Source organism: Daktulosphaira vitifoliae, unplaced genomic scaffold (assembly GCF_025091365.1).
Source record: "Daktulosphaira vitifoliae isolate Bord-2020 unplaced genomic scaffold, ASM2509136v1 Scaffold_5, whole genome shotgun sequence".
Taxonomy (NCBI): domain Eukaryota; kingdom Metazoa; phylum Arthropoda; class Insecta; order Hemiptera; family Phylloxeridae; genus Daktulosphaira; species Daktulosphaira vitifoliae.
In genome coordinates, this window is record NW_026099576.1 from 23,997,586 (window position 1) to 24,015,554 (window position 17,969).

A 17,969-nucleotide genomic window follows, 5' to 3' on the forward strand; every position below is an offset into this window, starting at 1 on the left:
ACCATTAAAATAGCCAACATTAAACATTAATGATGTAACGTAATGATTGGAAAAAATATCAACGTTTTTCTTATATATTTGATTAAATTTGAGCTTAAATGCGTTTTATTAGGTTTTGGGCAAGTAAATTAAAATTGCTGGATACCTTTTTAACAAATTTAACTGATTTTTTAAGCTTTTTTAACTTAAATCATCGATAGTGGTACTTTTAATAATTATTTAAAAATACTTTTATAAACAACTGAGTAGTTTAATAATATGAAGTATTATGTAGTAATATTACTAACATAATAACACAGTGATTAAGCCAGTATTAATTTAAAAGGTTCCAATGTATAAACTGATATTTTTAGCCTCATCAGACTAACTCTACACAGACCTTCCGAACAACGTCCCTAACATAACAAAAGTCCAGCAAGTACTACAAGGCCACCGCAAATATGTTTTGAATTAGTCTTTTTTGTGACACCACAAAAATCACTTAGTTCGTTCGATTCGTCAACGCCTTGGCGCACAATGGCAGTGAGATCATCTCCAATAACTAGTCTAAATGTGCGTTATTCTAAACTCAGCGTTTTGCTTTTTTTTTCTGTTAAAGAATATTAATAACATTAAAGAATATTGCGAGGTGTTATAATAAACGACCCACAGGTCTTTACCCTCAAAACCAGTGTCAACTACGTTTCTTTATATATTCTTATTACCACCGAATTAATTATGTGTCAATATTACAAATTTTTCTGCTAAGTTGCAGTCTAATTATAAGAATCTAATAATATCCATTTGGCAATTTTAAAAACTTACATTTATTTATAAAAATGTTAGCATTTATTTATTGTGTTTTAATAAAGTTTATTATAGTGATTAACATTCAAAATTAAAAGAGTAAAAGTAAAAAAAATTTTTTTATCACATTTATAAATAATAATATAATTTATAAATTATTGTCCTGGAAATACGAAACATATGCCATTATGGTGTAGTTTAAAATAATTTTTGTTTATTTTTTATTTTGATGTATTTTAATGTTTTATTTAATTCAATAACTATAAATATGGAAATAATTAATAGCATATATTCTGAATTATAATTCAGTCACTTATGCAGTATAAATCTTATTATTTTTTAAAATGTTTTATAAAATATATTCTTTTGTATTTATTTTTATGTGTGGTTATTTTTTTGGAGATGTTACTGGAAATGCACTTTTAGTTGACAAAGTAATTAAAATAATTTATTAAATGATACTTAATTTAATCATTTAGAGGCTTTGTATTTTATTTGCATGTGACTTTTTTAACATAAAACTTCACACTTAACGCTAAAACACTTTCTTAGATCTGAGATAACATAATATTATTTTATTTTTCATATAAACTTTAAATTATTATTTTTTTTTATTAAAAATTTATTATGCTAACTGAGATTATAAATGTCAAATATTTATATAAAATTTTCAATTATGTTTTATTACGTAAAATGTTTTCTTTCATTATATTTTCAGAATGGAATAAAATTAGATCTTTCATATGATAAAAAGGAATTTGTAAGTTTAATCATTATTAAATGAAAAATCAATAAATTTTATGAATCAACTCTTTTGATATTAAAATATTAACATTCATTAGTTTTATAATAGATTACAGTTGCTGAATGGATTGAGGAGGTATATTTTCCCAAAAAGGTAGAAATGAGTGTTTATTATTTATTGTTACCAATTAGATTGTGTTATCATTTCACAATGTTTAATAAAAACATTCTACCATACAATTTTTTATTTTAGAAATATTTACAATGTGGTCCTTTAAAATTGGTGAGAATTTATTTTTATCAGACCTTGTAACAGTTTTAGTAATAGAGAACACGGGGTAATGGAAAACACTTCGATATCTCGTACTCTAGTAGTTTAGAGACTTAAGTTGTAAAAACAAAAATTATCGTGTACTCAGTTTAACGTGTATACAAAATTTGATTATATTATTTACATTATTATTTTTTAACTATTAAAAAAAGAAAGTACGAATGAATGATATAAAATTTTAAAATCTCTAAATAAAACACGTTTATGATATTAGTTATAATTTTAGTACATAGTTATAGATAATATTGTTAAAAAAGTCTTTTGGGATTATACAGCGCATTTGGTTTGGGAAATTTTACGTCCTTATAAAAGGTGGATTGTCATAAAACATAATTTCCCATTTTATTAGGAAAAAAGTTGTTTGAAACAATTGTAAAAGTAAAAATTTAAATGAACAATATTTTGAGCAACTCCAACTAATTTTCAAAACTTATGTTACAAACACCCCTCGTGTTTGTAACTTACACATGACATGGTCCCATGTCGCTTCTTGATACACGTTGCCCCGTGCCACCTTTATCAACCGCCGTCCTACTTTGGTAGTTTGACTGACCAACACCGCGACCCTACGCCACGGTGCCAAGTCCAGCAAGTGCCGCGACGACGATCCGCCACAAATGATACGTTGAGTCTTCTTCCCGTTGTCAAAGTGACAACGTCGAGGATGTCGCCAACGGCTCCGGACGTGTCCCACGACCGGACTCGACGAACCGATCCGCACCCGCTCATGTCATCAGCAACGCTGCTAACTTTTCGACACCTGAGGATCATGTCGGACACCGCGTCTTCGAAGCCAGCGAAAGTGACACAATATTTTGCGCAGATTATTATAAACTGTGTTCGTCTTTTCTGTTTGTTTTTTAAATAACTTGCTCATTAATAAACGGCACACGGGTCAGTACCATCAAAACCAGTGTCGACTACATCATTGCGACCTGAGTCGTATCACTCATGAATTTTTGCATTTAATTTTGATTAGTCGTGTTTAAATAAAAAAATACAAACATTCATAACTGATCAAGAAATCATAGGAAGTAAAATTAATTTGTCGCTATCAATTCATAATTGTGTCGTATATAGCAATATGTTTTTTTTTTGTTGCTTACGTCTTATATGCGGTGCACAGAAAATAGGCTTGTAACAGTCTATATCTGTAGTATAAGAGACAATCCTTCCTGATAAAATTAGACTATAATTTTTTAACTTACGATAGAAAACATATTGCCCTATACAAAATATAAAAGTCTTAAAAACCCTTTTTTTATATCTTATGAGCTTAAGTTATAATCCTTAGTTATACATAGTGCTGTTTTATTTAAATGTCTGCTTTAACCATCCCACAATGAAATTTCTGATTATAACCAAACTGAATAAATGTATTTTTGGATTTTATTCCAGGATTTTGTAAATAATAGTGAAATTATTGCAGAAATTTTTTTGGATTTTGTAAGTATCTTAACCATAAGTATGCTTAGTGAGAAAAAGTAGAAATCAGCCCTCTCATAAAAACTAAAAATTTACTCGTGTATTTTTATTTTGATGGAAGGTATTAATATATGAACGCAGCGCCCGGTGTTATTCACGCGGGTTCGTTAACATTCGTTATTTTATTTTGTCTTAAGTCAGGCTATGCTGAGGAAAAGGAATAAGGTGAGTGGACTGTATGACCGAAAGTAGAATGAATTTTACAATATATAATTATAACAGTTAAATGTATTATACAAGAATCATTAAGACTTATATACACCAATGTGGATAGTGGGACACTTAATATTAATGTAACAATGGCGCTAATTTAAACAATTAATAAATTATAAATGGAAGTAAGTCATCAAAAAATGATGGACAATCATTATATTTATCGGCTAATTGAAAAGGCTGATGAATATTGATTCGTAATGTTCAATATAGAAAGGATCAATTGAAGTCGAATGTAAGTAGCTGACCAACGTGTACAATATTATATGAACGGTACTGTGATGTATCTCAGAAAATATATAGACCCAACGGCGATATACTGTGCGCGCAAGGGTGTCACAATCGCAAAGGTAATATTTTATTTTTTACAACAAAACCAGTACAAAACTACTGAACCGCAAGCGCCATAGAGCTTATAGCTGTAAAGTGCTAAGATGGCGAAGACAATGCAGACATAGATAGAATACCGATAACAACTCGGTGTAGCACAACACAATTTCTCGACAGCGTATTGATGTTTACCTAACAAATAGTATATTTTATATGAAAACTTTCTATATAGAAAATTCATAAATTTGCAACGTTTTACAATTGGAGTAATAAATAAAATAGTCTAAATATTTACTGTGACGTCAAATGGGCCTCTTTTGGGTGGTGGTTAAATATGGGGCAGTTAATTGTTATTTTAGTCGTAAAAATTATAACAAATATTGTTAAGATAATCAACATGTTTGTTTACGAAAGTAAAATGATGAAATCTGTAAAATATTTTATGTTGACCCATTTGACAATTTATTTTGTAAAAATATAAAAAACCATTGATATTTTTTTATTTTTTTAGAATGACACATGGTATTATACTACCAAAGAACTACAACATATAATACAATTTAAAATCGTACGTTACTTTTATTATAAGTGCTGAATATTCAGACACATAATTTTATAAATCTATAAATCATTTAATTACAATAATATATCAACATGATGATTGTTTTATCGTCAATCACTTCATTAATCGAAAAATAAATATAATATTGAGCATTTTACATTTGATTACTTTTATTTCCTTGTTTTTCTCAATTTACCAAACATTGAATACTTTTCAAGTTCATGCCATACACGTTATTAGTACTATAACTTAATTTTTTTTAATAATAATAATAAACATAATTAAGTTGCTTATTTAATACACAATGATTCTTTTAATGCTAGCCGCTAGATTTTTCTTGAAATATTAATAAGATTAATAAGATTAAGAAAATTATTTTGGTATTTTTTATTGATGTTTTACGACATAATATTTGACTTAAATGTGAATAAATAACTAACAATGTTTTTTATTTCAACCGCTAAAGAAAAACATTAGAAATAAATATTATTTGAAAAATAATTTTTATTCAAATTAAGCTGTACTTATGGGGGGGGGGAGTTCGAATAAAAATGAAATGAGCAAAATTGGTTTTTTTCCGTTCGCATANTGGGGGGTGGGGTTCGAATAAAAATGAAATGAGCAAAATTGGTTTTTTTCCGTTCGCATATGAAATTTATATACATTCTAGATCAATAAAAAATATAGACAATGGAATTATCGTTAATTTTTGCAAGGCATTCATTGTATTACTTGTGTGAAATCCGAGTTTTAATAGATCCTCTTTAATAAAATAAATCTACGTAAAGTGGTGTAATTGTATAATTAATATTCTATATGGTTTATCTACTTTGGCCTGGTAGGAGTGAAAAATTATGTTGTTTTCTTTGAAATAATTAGTTATAATTTTAATATAATCAGATTTATAGGTTTGAAATTTCAAATCTTTCGTAGAGCTCTTTGATTTAAATCTATCCAAGTTTGTTAGTTCTTTGATTTTAGCACAAATATTACTATAAACTAATTGAGTTTGTATGAACATAAGAGGAGGATTTTGTATTATATTTTCATTTGTATCTTGATTATTAATAGGTACATCAGCATAGATCTTTGGTTTAACTACTGCAAGAGTAATTGCAGAGTAGCGAATTGTAGAAACAATACGTTTTCAAGGTGATTTTATTATAACTGAGTGAACTATTTTTAACTGTTTGCCAGTCCTATCTGACAAATCATAAAAAGAGCTGTTATGAGTTTAATTGATCTTGTTTTTTTTTTAAATACTAGTGGTGAAACAACTTTTTTTATTATTAGGTTGAGCGTTTGAGCAACGAGTAGACGTGTCAATTGGTAGCGGGTGGCGGAAATTGACGACGGTACGATTAGCATTGTAATGATATTGAAGAGGTGGTATTTGGCATGGAGTTGAATTGAGGCGATTAACAGTATTAGACACAGAAAATTTTTGTTGAAAAATCGATTTAAATAATTTTGAATTTGCACACGTGTTTGGTGCGGAACAGCAATAATATTTGTATTTACAAATCATTTTATGTATTTTCTAAAAAGTTTCTTTTCAAGAAAATAGATTCAATTATAAGTTTTAACTTTCCAAAAAAATTAAGTTATTTTTATTTTTTTTAATCATTGTTATTTATAAATTTAAGACGTTCGAAAAAAAAACATTGTTTTTAATTACAAAGGAAATGATTACACTTTCGAATACGGTACGTATAGGTCATGTGAAAAAGCTGTATGACACATGTTGAAACATATTAATGTATCATCATGACATAATAGAAATTCAATATAGTATCTTTAACAAAACTATCAAATTATAAAATCATTTTAATTTCAGCAAAAGAAATCAATATAAGATTAAAGTCATTTATGGATAGTATAGACCACCGAATTCAATTCATAATAGTTAAAATCGAAGTGAGTTTATGTTTAATACTATACGTGCACTTGAAAAAAAATTGCGGAGATTATGATTTCCGAAGTACTAAATTATAATATAAATCAGAAAAATTATTGCTTTTTTGTTAACTTTCGAACAACCTCGACTGTAATTAAATCGTAGCCTAGGGTTTTACCAAGTGGAAAAGAACAGATACAGTTTTTAACTTAACTAGGAGAAAAAAATTTAGGTAGAAGATACATAGGTACTGCTAGTGAATCACTAACATTACTAAGTAAAATGTCTATCGGAATATCAAATGTTTAATGTAGGACTAAAGTTAACAGTTCCACAGTTTCGTTAATTTTTTAATTTTTAATCCAACATTTTTTTTTAATGTACACTTTTATCCGTGCGTAATATGATAGTGGTATAGTATAACTATATGATTTTAATTCTTATTGGAGTTCACTATGTGAGGCTTCGACTGTACTGGGTTTTATTATTTAATATACGAGTGCAAATAAAGTAATAATCGATAGATATTACAATTTTATAAAAAATTTTAATTTATTTTTAATAGAACAGTAAACTGGATAGTAACACACCCGTATTAAATGATACGATTTATGATGAAGAAACTAGAGATCATTTAAGAAAAGTCGAGAATTTATCTTTATGGAAATATGCCAAAGAGGATCTTGTTCATTCGTATTATGAAACGGATGAATATAATAAGTTACCCCAAACAACAATTAAAAATTTCATAAATAATTCAACATCGTATGAAAAAAATATTACATACACAATTAACAGAGCAATAATGATCATGTATTTTCGAACTATTAAGTATGCGATTTTACTAATTGTATATGGTTTTGAGGCACTAAGAATTAGACAATTAGAATCATATTTGAACCAAATAAAAGAAAATTTAGATATATTAAACGATGCAGCGATAAAATTGAAAGACTGCAAAGCCTTATATTTCGATTTAGAAGAACTTCGAGGATTAAATTTATGTAGTAATGCAATGTGTTATTTAAAATCAATGGTATTTAATTACGTAAAAACATTCTTCTTATCGACCAAAGAAAATAATAACTACTCGCATGATTTAAATGAAGACGACAATACATATACAATTTTTAAAAAGCCCATATTACCACAATATCTATTAGATAAAGTATTAAATGGATTTCCCACACCACACGAAGAAAATGAATTTCAAAACATACCAACAGAACTATGTGATATAGAAAAAAAATTTCAGAAAATTATTAGTTTAATTAACCTAGAATATGAAAATGTTTTCACAATAGATTTTTAACTTTTAATAATTTCTTATCTAATAATATAACAATTTCTTACTAAAGTTTGTGTAGTCTATTATTTTTAAATTAAAATTAGAATATATTATTTGTTTTAGTAAAATATTATGATAATAATTTACAGGATTTATTGATATATTAATTTACCCTGTATTTATTTATAGCATCTTAAATAAATAGTTTTAAAAATATTATTAACAGAGTACTTATTCAAATATGATAAAATGTTTAAATGTTTAATTTAATATTATATTGGTAATTGAAACTTTACAGATTTTGATTGGAACATTTTCAGGATCTCAAAAAAAAAAAAAAAACACTAATATATTATCCTGTTAGGTGTTTTAGTTATATCAATACTACAGTATATATAAATTAATATTTTTGTATACATTCAAAAACTCTAGAAATTATCTTGGCATATTGTTCAAGTACAAGAAAATATAAGAAATAAAACTATCCTATAAAGTTAGGTAGTAAATTTACCATTAATCCTATCATCAATTGCTACATTCTGTTTGATCCTTTTTCTTGGTTGGTGTAGAATCTGAAGATGTAAATATTTTTTTTTCTTTCATAGAAGCTTCAGAATAATCATCTTAAACAATGTACAAGTATAAATTAATTTAAATTATTAAATATAATCATAAAACTTACCAAAATACTGAGATACTACCGTGATGGGGTATGTTAAATCATTATTTGGCTCAATAAAATATTTAATCATATTATTAACATTTTCTTTTTTTGGCCACTTATAAGAACACATTTTGCCTTAGTAAATAATATATTTAACTGGTACCAAAGTATATTTATTTTCCGGCACAAAAAATAAATGTAAAATAAAAAATTTAATATAATATTAAAATTTAATTAAGAAATACATTTGAACTTGCTAATGAAAGATTATTTAAAAAGATTATATTTATTGAAAACTGAAGTATCCAATATAGTATTTTATCACAAATGTAGAATTAAAAATAATCACATGATTATGTTATAAATAATATATTATATATTATATTAATATACATTACAGACAGTGTGATTTAATAAGTATACTTCCCTTTTATTATTTGGTTAAATATTGTGTTTATTATAAAATAATTTCTAAGGGTAAATTTCTAAAGTTAGATATTATATTTTTATTGGAAAATGGTTTAAATGAAAAGTTGACAAGTGGAAAACATGAATTGTATTATTACTTTTTGAGTTAATATAATTTTTAGTTATTAATTGAGCGGTATGCACAACGTGGATAAATTTTTATATATGCCTTATGGTAAAACTAGAGAGTTGCTAAATACTACCCCGCTCTACACCTTTGCGAAATTTTTAAATGTTATTATCTTAAAAAGTAATAATAAAAAACTATTTAAATCAAAATTAAAACTGGTTATCGGCCAATCCAAATTTTATTTGACTAGATCCCCACCCCCTCCCTTCCACGCGCACTACGCGGATCATGACCACCCACCTCATCAAACATACAACGTAAGCATTGCGGCTTTTTATTGCATTATGCGTCATTAATATATTTGACTTAAGTACCGAGTGCCATTTGCACTATCTCAATCGGCCTTTATAGTGATGCGGTGGCTTGGTGGGGAGGGGGGTATTTCACACGGCCACGGCGTTGTCACCCGTCTAACACCCCGCAGTCGTTTCAGCTCCTTCTCAGCCAACGCTCCCCTGTAAACCGGACTGTTACACTCACGCGTTATCGTCGTGGTGTAAAGTCCAATAAATGTCTAGCGTCGAATACCCGCCGCAATAATACGTTCATTAAATCATTTGAAAAATAGTGTTTGCCAGTTAGGGTAATATGAGAAAAAAACGAAGTCTTAAAAAAAAAATATTCATTTATTCTTGCACTGTTTTCATGTAAGAATATATTGACTAGAAGGATCAAAAAAATTACTCCATACAAAAAAATCCAACAAAAATCACCTAGACGTAAGAAAAATGGCCTTTTTTATAGTCTCGAGAGAGTAAACCAGTGTTCTCTAATGAAATTCAGGTACACTAACCTCTGGTTAGTATACAATATACACAAATCAGTGATTAATTTTTAGTTGATTAATAATTTAATTTGAGTTAATACGTCATTAAATATTAACGATTATAACGGTTCGTGGTTCATTAACTACAATTATGATAATTGTAGTTGTATATGGTTTATATGTAAAACATAACGCAGTCCGTGTCTAGATTAAGGTACGAGAATAAAATACACTTAAGATACTTGCGTTATAAAAGTATATATTACAGTTAAGATTAATAAGGAAATTACATTTAATTGTTTAAAATAAAATTTAGTAAAACATTGACGAAAATACAAGTGTATCAAAAAACAAAGAATAATATTATTATAAAATAAATAATAACATAATTAATTATATAATAATAATAATTATTTAATACAATATTCAAAAATAATTTGCTTAGTTCTATTTTTTTTATAATTTATTGTCCCATAATAATCTACAGAAGAATGTCCTGTTACCGAAAATATTCTTTCATTACATCTTTATTCAACGTTCATTATAAGTTAAGCAATGAACTTAAAGCGCAATTTAAAACTTTTTAACTTGTGCAAATACCTACCTTATATTTCTAGAGTTTTTAAAATACAGTATATTATTTTATTGTTGTATAATAAGTATATAATACCGAATATTACCTTGTGGCAGCTTAAAATTAGGGAAATTGAACACTAAATAAACTTTAAAGAGATTATTTTTTATAAAACTCAATAAATAAATGCGTACTTATTGAAAAAGCTTTTAGCAAAATTCATGAAAACAAAATGTTCAGGGAGTAATTAGTTTAAGTACTGAATTTTAGGTATTTCTCTTACCTGAATTCCTGTATAGAGGATGATTTAGTATCAACTAAATACCAACTATAGTCAACTTGCAACCAAAAACTACCCATGATGTTTAAATACTGAGAACTCTGCCCTTTTAAATAATTATAAATACACAATTGAAATTTTACCACATTAAAAACTTAAAATTTTCAATAATACAATACATAAGATAATAAAATTCACCTTTTCTTAACAAAATAAAATTCTATATTTTGAATAAACTATTAAAAAATTAAAAATGTAGCATCTTATAGTAATCTTAAAATCTAAAATTGTTGCTTTAAAAAGAAGTACCTTAAACCTTATCGCTTATAAATTTTAGTATCACAGAGTACTAAGAAATAATTTTTGTCTAGTATAAATTATTTAATAATTTTAATTTGTATGTGCCATGATATTATCAAATAGTTCATTTATTTCATTCTCGTTATCTGAAATAGATTCACATTTACTTAAACCACCTACTAATTCTATATTTTCATAATAAGAATTGAAATCAGTGAGTTCATTATAATGTTGATAATCACAGATACCATTTAAATTTTTAATCTTCAAATCTTTTTCAATTTTTAAATTATGTTTAATGTACACTAGTTTGGATGCTCGATTATTTGTTATTTTGAGTTGTATTAACAAGGCCATACGTTGAAAAACTGTATTCTGTCGATACAGATATGGGGGAGCATTCTAACATATAAATTTTAACTGAAGAACAAGTACCATTCCACCATATTATAGGACTAAGTTGTGTTCCATCAGTACGAGTCTTTAAACTGTCCCAAACAAATTCCTTAGAACATAGCCCACTATTTGAACGACATTCTGCAAGTTTAGACATGCTATCTGGAAGTTTAAGATATGAGGGGCTGATATAAACAGTTTTGATAAGCCAAGGAAAAAAAAGAAGTCATGACGTATAATATATTAAAAAAATTATCGTACATTAGAAATACGTGATTTATCTAATTTTTTTCACATAAATTAATTTCGCGATCAAGTTTGTATAATTCACGTTTATTATAAAGTTCCCTTATTTTGATATTTTTCGATATTAAAAAAAAACATGAACTTTTAATGTTGCTTTACTTAGAGTTTTAAAAGTAATTTAAAGAAAATTAATTTTAATTTTTTTTCGTTTTAACTAGATTTATTTTTAACAATAAAATAGCAGACATTCGTACACGTAATGTCATAAATAAGTCATTAAAGTTAAATTCAAATCAAAATACGGAGTTTAGATTTATCAAGAATAAAAAAATTGATAACCGTTAAGTAAATTATAAGTTAATATAATGCTCTTCGATTTTTATAAAATAATTTAATTTACAACATTTTAAGCTCCTATGTTATAAAATAATAAATTTATGTATATGTATTTTAAAATAAAACTAATCAAAAATGCCACGAGTTTTGACGGTTATCGATGATAGGTCGTCATATGAGTCACCTCCCATAGTAGTATAAATAAACCTCCTACTTAACTCTTGAAATAGACACGTATCTAAGATTTAACTCTGCCAAATAACTCTGTACAAACATTATCGATTTATCAAATTTAATTAGTATATTTTTTACTATCGATAATCACTTGATTTTTCTCTATGCCTACTTAATATATGTACTCATAAAATTTAATTCTAAACCTTATGTATTTATGGTGAAATTATTAGTCTTTGCTATTATTAATACTCTGAAATAAATAAATTTTGTTTTCTTATGCAATTATAACGTAGACTCCGCGAATCACTTCTTGCATGTACTTTTTAGAATTACTGACTGCATCTAAGTATCACTGACCGAATGACCACGATCAGAGTAACATCTGAGCTAGAATGCTCATTATTTTGGGCTTTTTATATTAAGTTTGATGATATTTTTAAAGGTAAGAAGTGATCACCGACGCTACCATTATTTCTTTATTAATTGTAATTTATGAGGGGCTATATAATTACGGAAAATAATATTTCTGAACAAATTTTTACGGACCGTAGAACGACTAAAGTACATTGTCGTACTAGTAGTTCTAGAACTGGGTTGACAATTGATATAGCGAACTCCAAAATATTTTTTTCATAAATTTAATATTACTCTTTACCTCAACTACCTGCACGTTACCGGAATGTAATTAGCATAGTCCTATCAGGCTGGCGATTTCGCAGGCAAAGGTATAACTACTAAGACTAATTAATTCTAATACATCTAAGGATTTTCATAAGCGATGAGCACAACAAGTTTTATTATGAATGTACGATTATGTATAAGGTTATTTTACCTATATAAATAAAATTACGCTTCTTCACTCTTTTCGGCACACTTAAGGATGTCCAGAAATGAGGACAGAACAATATTCTAAATCACTAAATATAATAAAACATTATTAATTTCTTATAAGGATATTAGATAATAGTAAAAATAAATAAAACTTATTGGCGGGTAAAATATTAATAAATTATCTAAAACAACGTTCACCATTTAGGATGATATGAAAAAAAACTAAGTCTTAGGGATAAAATATTTATACTCGCGCAGATTCCATGTAAGAAAATATTGACCAAAAGTATCTGAAATCTGAGCAGAGGAGCAGAAAGAGAGAAGAGCAGCAGCTGCAGCCCGGAGAGAGATTTCTATAAAAAAAATGGCTTTTTATATTCTGGATTAAGTAAACAAAAAAAAGATCTCTTGTGAAATTCCCAAGATGTTATATAATTATTTGTAATTGGTTAATTGTGATAGAAACCTTGATGTAGGCGTAGTTAATGAATTGGAAGGGACTGATTTAAAACATGCGTTAATAAATGATTATTTTGAATACTTTAAAAGGGGTAACATTCCTTAGATGATTTTTGCTTTATTCATATATGTGACATTTAGTACATGTATTAATAATTATACTACACATCAAATAATCACAACTATTATCTAGTTAAGATATTACTCTCAAAATTTGAAAAAATCCCCTTTATCAAATAAAAAGTTGCTTAACTAGCTTTTTCCATACAGACAATTAAAATCATTATTTTCTAATATTTTTAAAGTATTTGTCGTCAAATTAGGTTTGGTGTAATAATAGGTTTCATTTACAAAATTACTATAACTTTAGCTTTTTTTATACTAGTTTTTAACTGATTATTAATAATATTGAAAATTAGTGGTGATGGAAAAAATATAATTGTTGATTTGAAAACGGCACAAAAAATGGTTTTAGATAACTATATTTTTGACTCTGATACAAATTCCTTGTAGACCATTTATTTATAATTAACAACAAATGAAAAGTTTTGAATACAGCCCTCCAACAACACTTATAAAAATGCATAAATTTAATAAAATTTATTCTATGTTATAAATCGGCTATTTTTATTGTACCAATTTAATTATTGTTGAAAAATGTTTTACAAAACATATTCTTTTGTATTAATTTTTATGTGTGGGTTTTTTTGGGAGGCAAGTTTTTGGAGCTATACTTTTAATTGACACAGTAATTTAAATAGTTCATTAAATGATACTTAATTTCATATTTTAGTTTAGATATTTTTTATTTAATATTCGTGTGCCATCTTTTATTATAACATTTAACCATTTCTTAGAACGATGAAAGTTATCATATAATATTCTACTTCATTAGAACCTTAATTATTCTTTTTTTAACTATTAATTATTCAATACTCACTGTAATTATAAATATCAAATATTTGTTTTTTATATAGGGAGGAGTAACAGATATTTCACTGGTGTCATTTTGGGATCATATTTCTGTAAGTGTCAATTATTCTTAAACGTATCACTAATAAAATTTATTAATTAAACTCATTAAAAATTAAAATCAATATTATTAAAATTCAATGATTATATTATAGGGTTCAATTGCTGAGATGAAAGAGTATTCAAATTGTTTTAAACCTCCAGAAGTATGTTTTATTGTGTATTGTTACGTCTTAGGTTGTGTTATCATTTTGCAATGTTAATAACAATAAAAAAATTTATACAACTTTTTTTTTTATTTTAGAAGTATTTAATGTGTGGTCCTTTAAAAGTGGTGAGAATTAATTTAAAGCAGATATTGTAACAGTTTTATAAAAAGTAAAAGATAGTAGATGGGTAAATTAAATAGATAATAAATTTAATAAGGGTAAATAAATTATTCCTTTAAATTTTTACTTTTATGATTGTTTCCAACTATGCCACGTCACCACTGTGCCGCGACCCCCCTGTGCTAGGTTGTTTTTGCTCTGAAGACTCTTACTAACTTTATTTATAGCAGATAACAGTTCGTACCAAATAACAACACTTAAAATAAAGTCATAACAAATTTCATAGTTTGCTAATGACGAGCTTTCACTTTTTATTTTAGGATCCTTTGTCGATTCACTAATTTCTATTAAAGCGTCATGTACTTGGCATAATTGAAAACGGATAGGCTTAATCGATCCGACTCGAGATTCCCATCTAGTATCTGACATTGGTTTTAGTGTAAAATCTGAATCGTATTTGAGAAGAATAGTCCATCTTTCAGTAGAGCCAGAAAAAATAGAACAAATTCTTTGAATTACCCCAAAAAATGTCATAGCAGCTGGTACGGATAATGCTATATCTCCGAGAAGTAAATTAAGGCTGTGAGCAATGCACGGAACAAAAAAATCTCTTAGGTTTTTAGAAAGGATTCTTGACTGCACTCCTTGATGATGACCTATCATATTCGCCCCGTTGTCATACGCTTGGCCACGAAAATTATTTAAATCTATGTTCATTAGTTTCAATTGTGCTTTTTTTTCCTCTGTTAAATTCAAACCAGTTTTACTTGTAGTATGAATGAAACATATAAAATATTCATTTATTTCATATTTGAAAACTTTCGAAATTTCTATAACGCGCAATAAAAATGTAAGCTGCTCCTTGTGGCCTTTATCAGGGTTTATTAAAATTGTGAAATATTTACTTTGTCTTACTCGATTTATTATTTCATCACGTATTTTTGTGGCAATAATATTAATAAGTTCATTTTGTATCCTAGGACCTAAATAATGATCATAGATGTCATTATTATATACACGTTTTAAATGATCAGCCATAATTAAATCAAATTTTGTAATAATTTGAAGTAAGCCTAAAAATTTACCATTATTAGCTGTATATAACTTAGAACTTGTACCACGAAAAGCATCATTATGCTCTGCTAAAAATTCTATACATGCAATAATTCGTTTAAGATTATTACGCCAACGTTCTTTTTCAATATTTACATTTCTTTGAATATCATTATCTATAATTGTATGGAGAATAAGTCTCATACGTAGTTGTAGCCATTTTTCTTGAGCTATATTATGTGAAATAGATAATTCGTGCTCTTTTAACCCTTAAGCAGGCGCATACCTATTTTTAACGTTCATAGTCGCGTGGGGGTCTATTAGACCCCATTTCTAAAAAAGTATAAAATATGTATAAAAAAGTTCATTTTTTTTAATTCAAAGACATTATTTGTTACCATATGATATATAAATATGAATAACAATTAAAAAATTTAAATTAAAAAATAAATAAATGACAAAATTATGTGCATTACTAAAAATTATATTACAAAAAAAAAAAAAATTACTTAATTTTCAAAATTTCATTTAAAAATTTTGGTTTGTAAAAAAATGATTTTAACTGCAAAATATTATTTTTAAGACAGTAAATAAAAGCTTTTACTATTACAAAATGTATTTTTATTAATTTTTCTTGTATTTCTTTGAGCTCAAACATGGCTTATATTTACTAGTTTTATGTGTATTTACATTTACATAATCATTTTTCTGAATTGAATTTTTTTATTATTTATATTACAATACAATATAATTATTATAATATGAGTAGGGTCAGGAGGGGTAAATGTGAATAGTGGTAATTGTAAATGAGGCACCGATAATCAATGTGTCTACATTGCGACGGGATGTATTTATTACATGTTTAGTTCGTATTTGTTCCATATCATCGAGTAGTGGAAATTCTCAATAAATTATTTATTTTTAAAACTTAATTGCACAGTCGGTGGCAGATCCACATAATCTCAATTCCTTAATATTTTATCGATTATAACATTGCATTTATGATAAAACGATATTTTGAAAAAAATACAAGTCCAAAAAAAAAATTATAACGTTCATAGTCGCGTGGGGGTCAATATGACCCATTTCAATTTTGATGGATATTTTAAGTCACAAATTTTTTTTTCGAAGGTATTTATTTATGAAAATCTATTCAATATTACTATAAAAACCATCTTCTAAATTTATATCTATGTACACCTTTTATGCAATATAATACATCTGTTTTTATTTATGTGGGGGTATACTAGACCCCCACGCGACTGTTTAAGGATTAAACGTTCAATTATCTGTTTCCAATTAGAAAATCCTTCTGGCGCCAATGATGAAGTTGAATTTGAAGAAAATAAACGACAATAGAGACAAAAAACTCGATTTAAAGATTTAGAATATAAAAGCCAATTTCTTATCACTTTTTCACCGTTGCCCATTATTCGATTATAATGTGTTATGCTGAATTTTCTACCTTCGTCGTTTAATGGAAAATTATAATGTATAATTTTATAAGGCGAGTTCTCTATTAAATAAACTCGTAATTTAACTGTAATATTTTGCCATTTACCTGGATCGTCATAATCAATTTCATCGTCCTGTACCTTTTTGTTCTCTGTATCTTTTTGGAGTAGTAAATCTTTTGATAGTTGTTGAAGATTTTCATTTACTTCATTCTGTTCAGTCTTGCTACTGGTTGTAATTCTTTTGTTTCAATAGTAATATTATCTAACAATAATTTTTGTTCGTTATTTTCAATGTTAACTTGACTACTACTTCCTTCAACACAATCATTTTGATCTTTTTTTAAAAATTTACATAAAGAGTTTTTTAAAAGTTTATCCTGTTTTTTTTGAATATTTTTAAGTTTTCGCTTTTCAGCACCACTTTTAAATTTTCGATATTTATCACGTAATCGGCCACTCATTTTATTTTGGTACCCGATATTTAAGCTCCAACGATCACGAAAAACGAACACATACTAAAAATTACCGGTACAAACAGTTTGTTATTTCGGTGAATAAATGGTTTTATTATTATGACTATTTTTCTACGATATTCGTCGATTAAAATAACTTGCCTTGTCTAATCGCGTATCTCGAGTGTATGTGCATATGCGAGTTGAGTGAAAAATGAACATGGATAAATTAGTAAACCAATTGATCTATATAATCCATATAAATTATATAAATTTAATACAATATTTCTACGTTTACCTTTATAATGTTTGAAATTGTATTTCAAATGTATTACTTCTGTTTAAATAGCAGGTATTTTTAAATATACAAATTTAAAAAATATAATCACAAGAACTAATTAATTTTAAATGAAATTGCCAAGTAATATTCTACTCTTTTTTTT

The 17,969-nt window shown here is 26.7% G+C and overlaps 2 protein-coding genes across 2 annotated transcripts; one reads left to right on the forward strand and one right to left on the reverse strand.

The window, feature by feature from the left end:
• Nucleotides 1–6,139: 6,139 nt before the first annotated feature.
• LOC126906980 (uncharacterized) lies at nucleotides 6,140–7,665 on the forward strand. Its single transcript, XM_050687965.1, has 3 exons — nucleotides 6,140–6,157; nucleotides 6,289–6,368; nucleotides 6,914–7,665. The coding sequence occupies exons 2-3, from the start codon at nucleotides 6,321–6,323 to the stop codon at nucleotides 7,658–7,660; spliced, it is 795 nt and encodes a 264-aa protein (XP_050543922.1). The 5' UTR covers nucleotides 6,140–6,157; nucleotides 6,289–6,320; the 3' UTR covers nucleotides 7,661–7,665.
• Nucleotides 7,666–8,161: 496 nt separating this feature from the next.
• Nucleotides 8,162–17,402, reverse strand: LOC126908251 (zinc finger MYM-type protein 1-like). The gene is made up of 6 exons (XM_050690164.1): nucleotides 17,374–17,402; nucleotides 17,179–17,312; nucleotides 15,650–15,847; nucleotides 14,777–15,547; nucleotides 11,254–11,376; nucleotides 8,162–8,259 (listed from the first exon to the last, which is right to left on the reverse strand). Exons 1-6 carry the CDS (start codon nucleotides 17,400–17,402, stop codon nucleotides 8,162–8,164), a joined length of 1,353 nt encoding a protein of 450 aa, XP_050546121.1.
• Nucleotides 17,403–17,969: the final 567 nt, after the last annotated feature.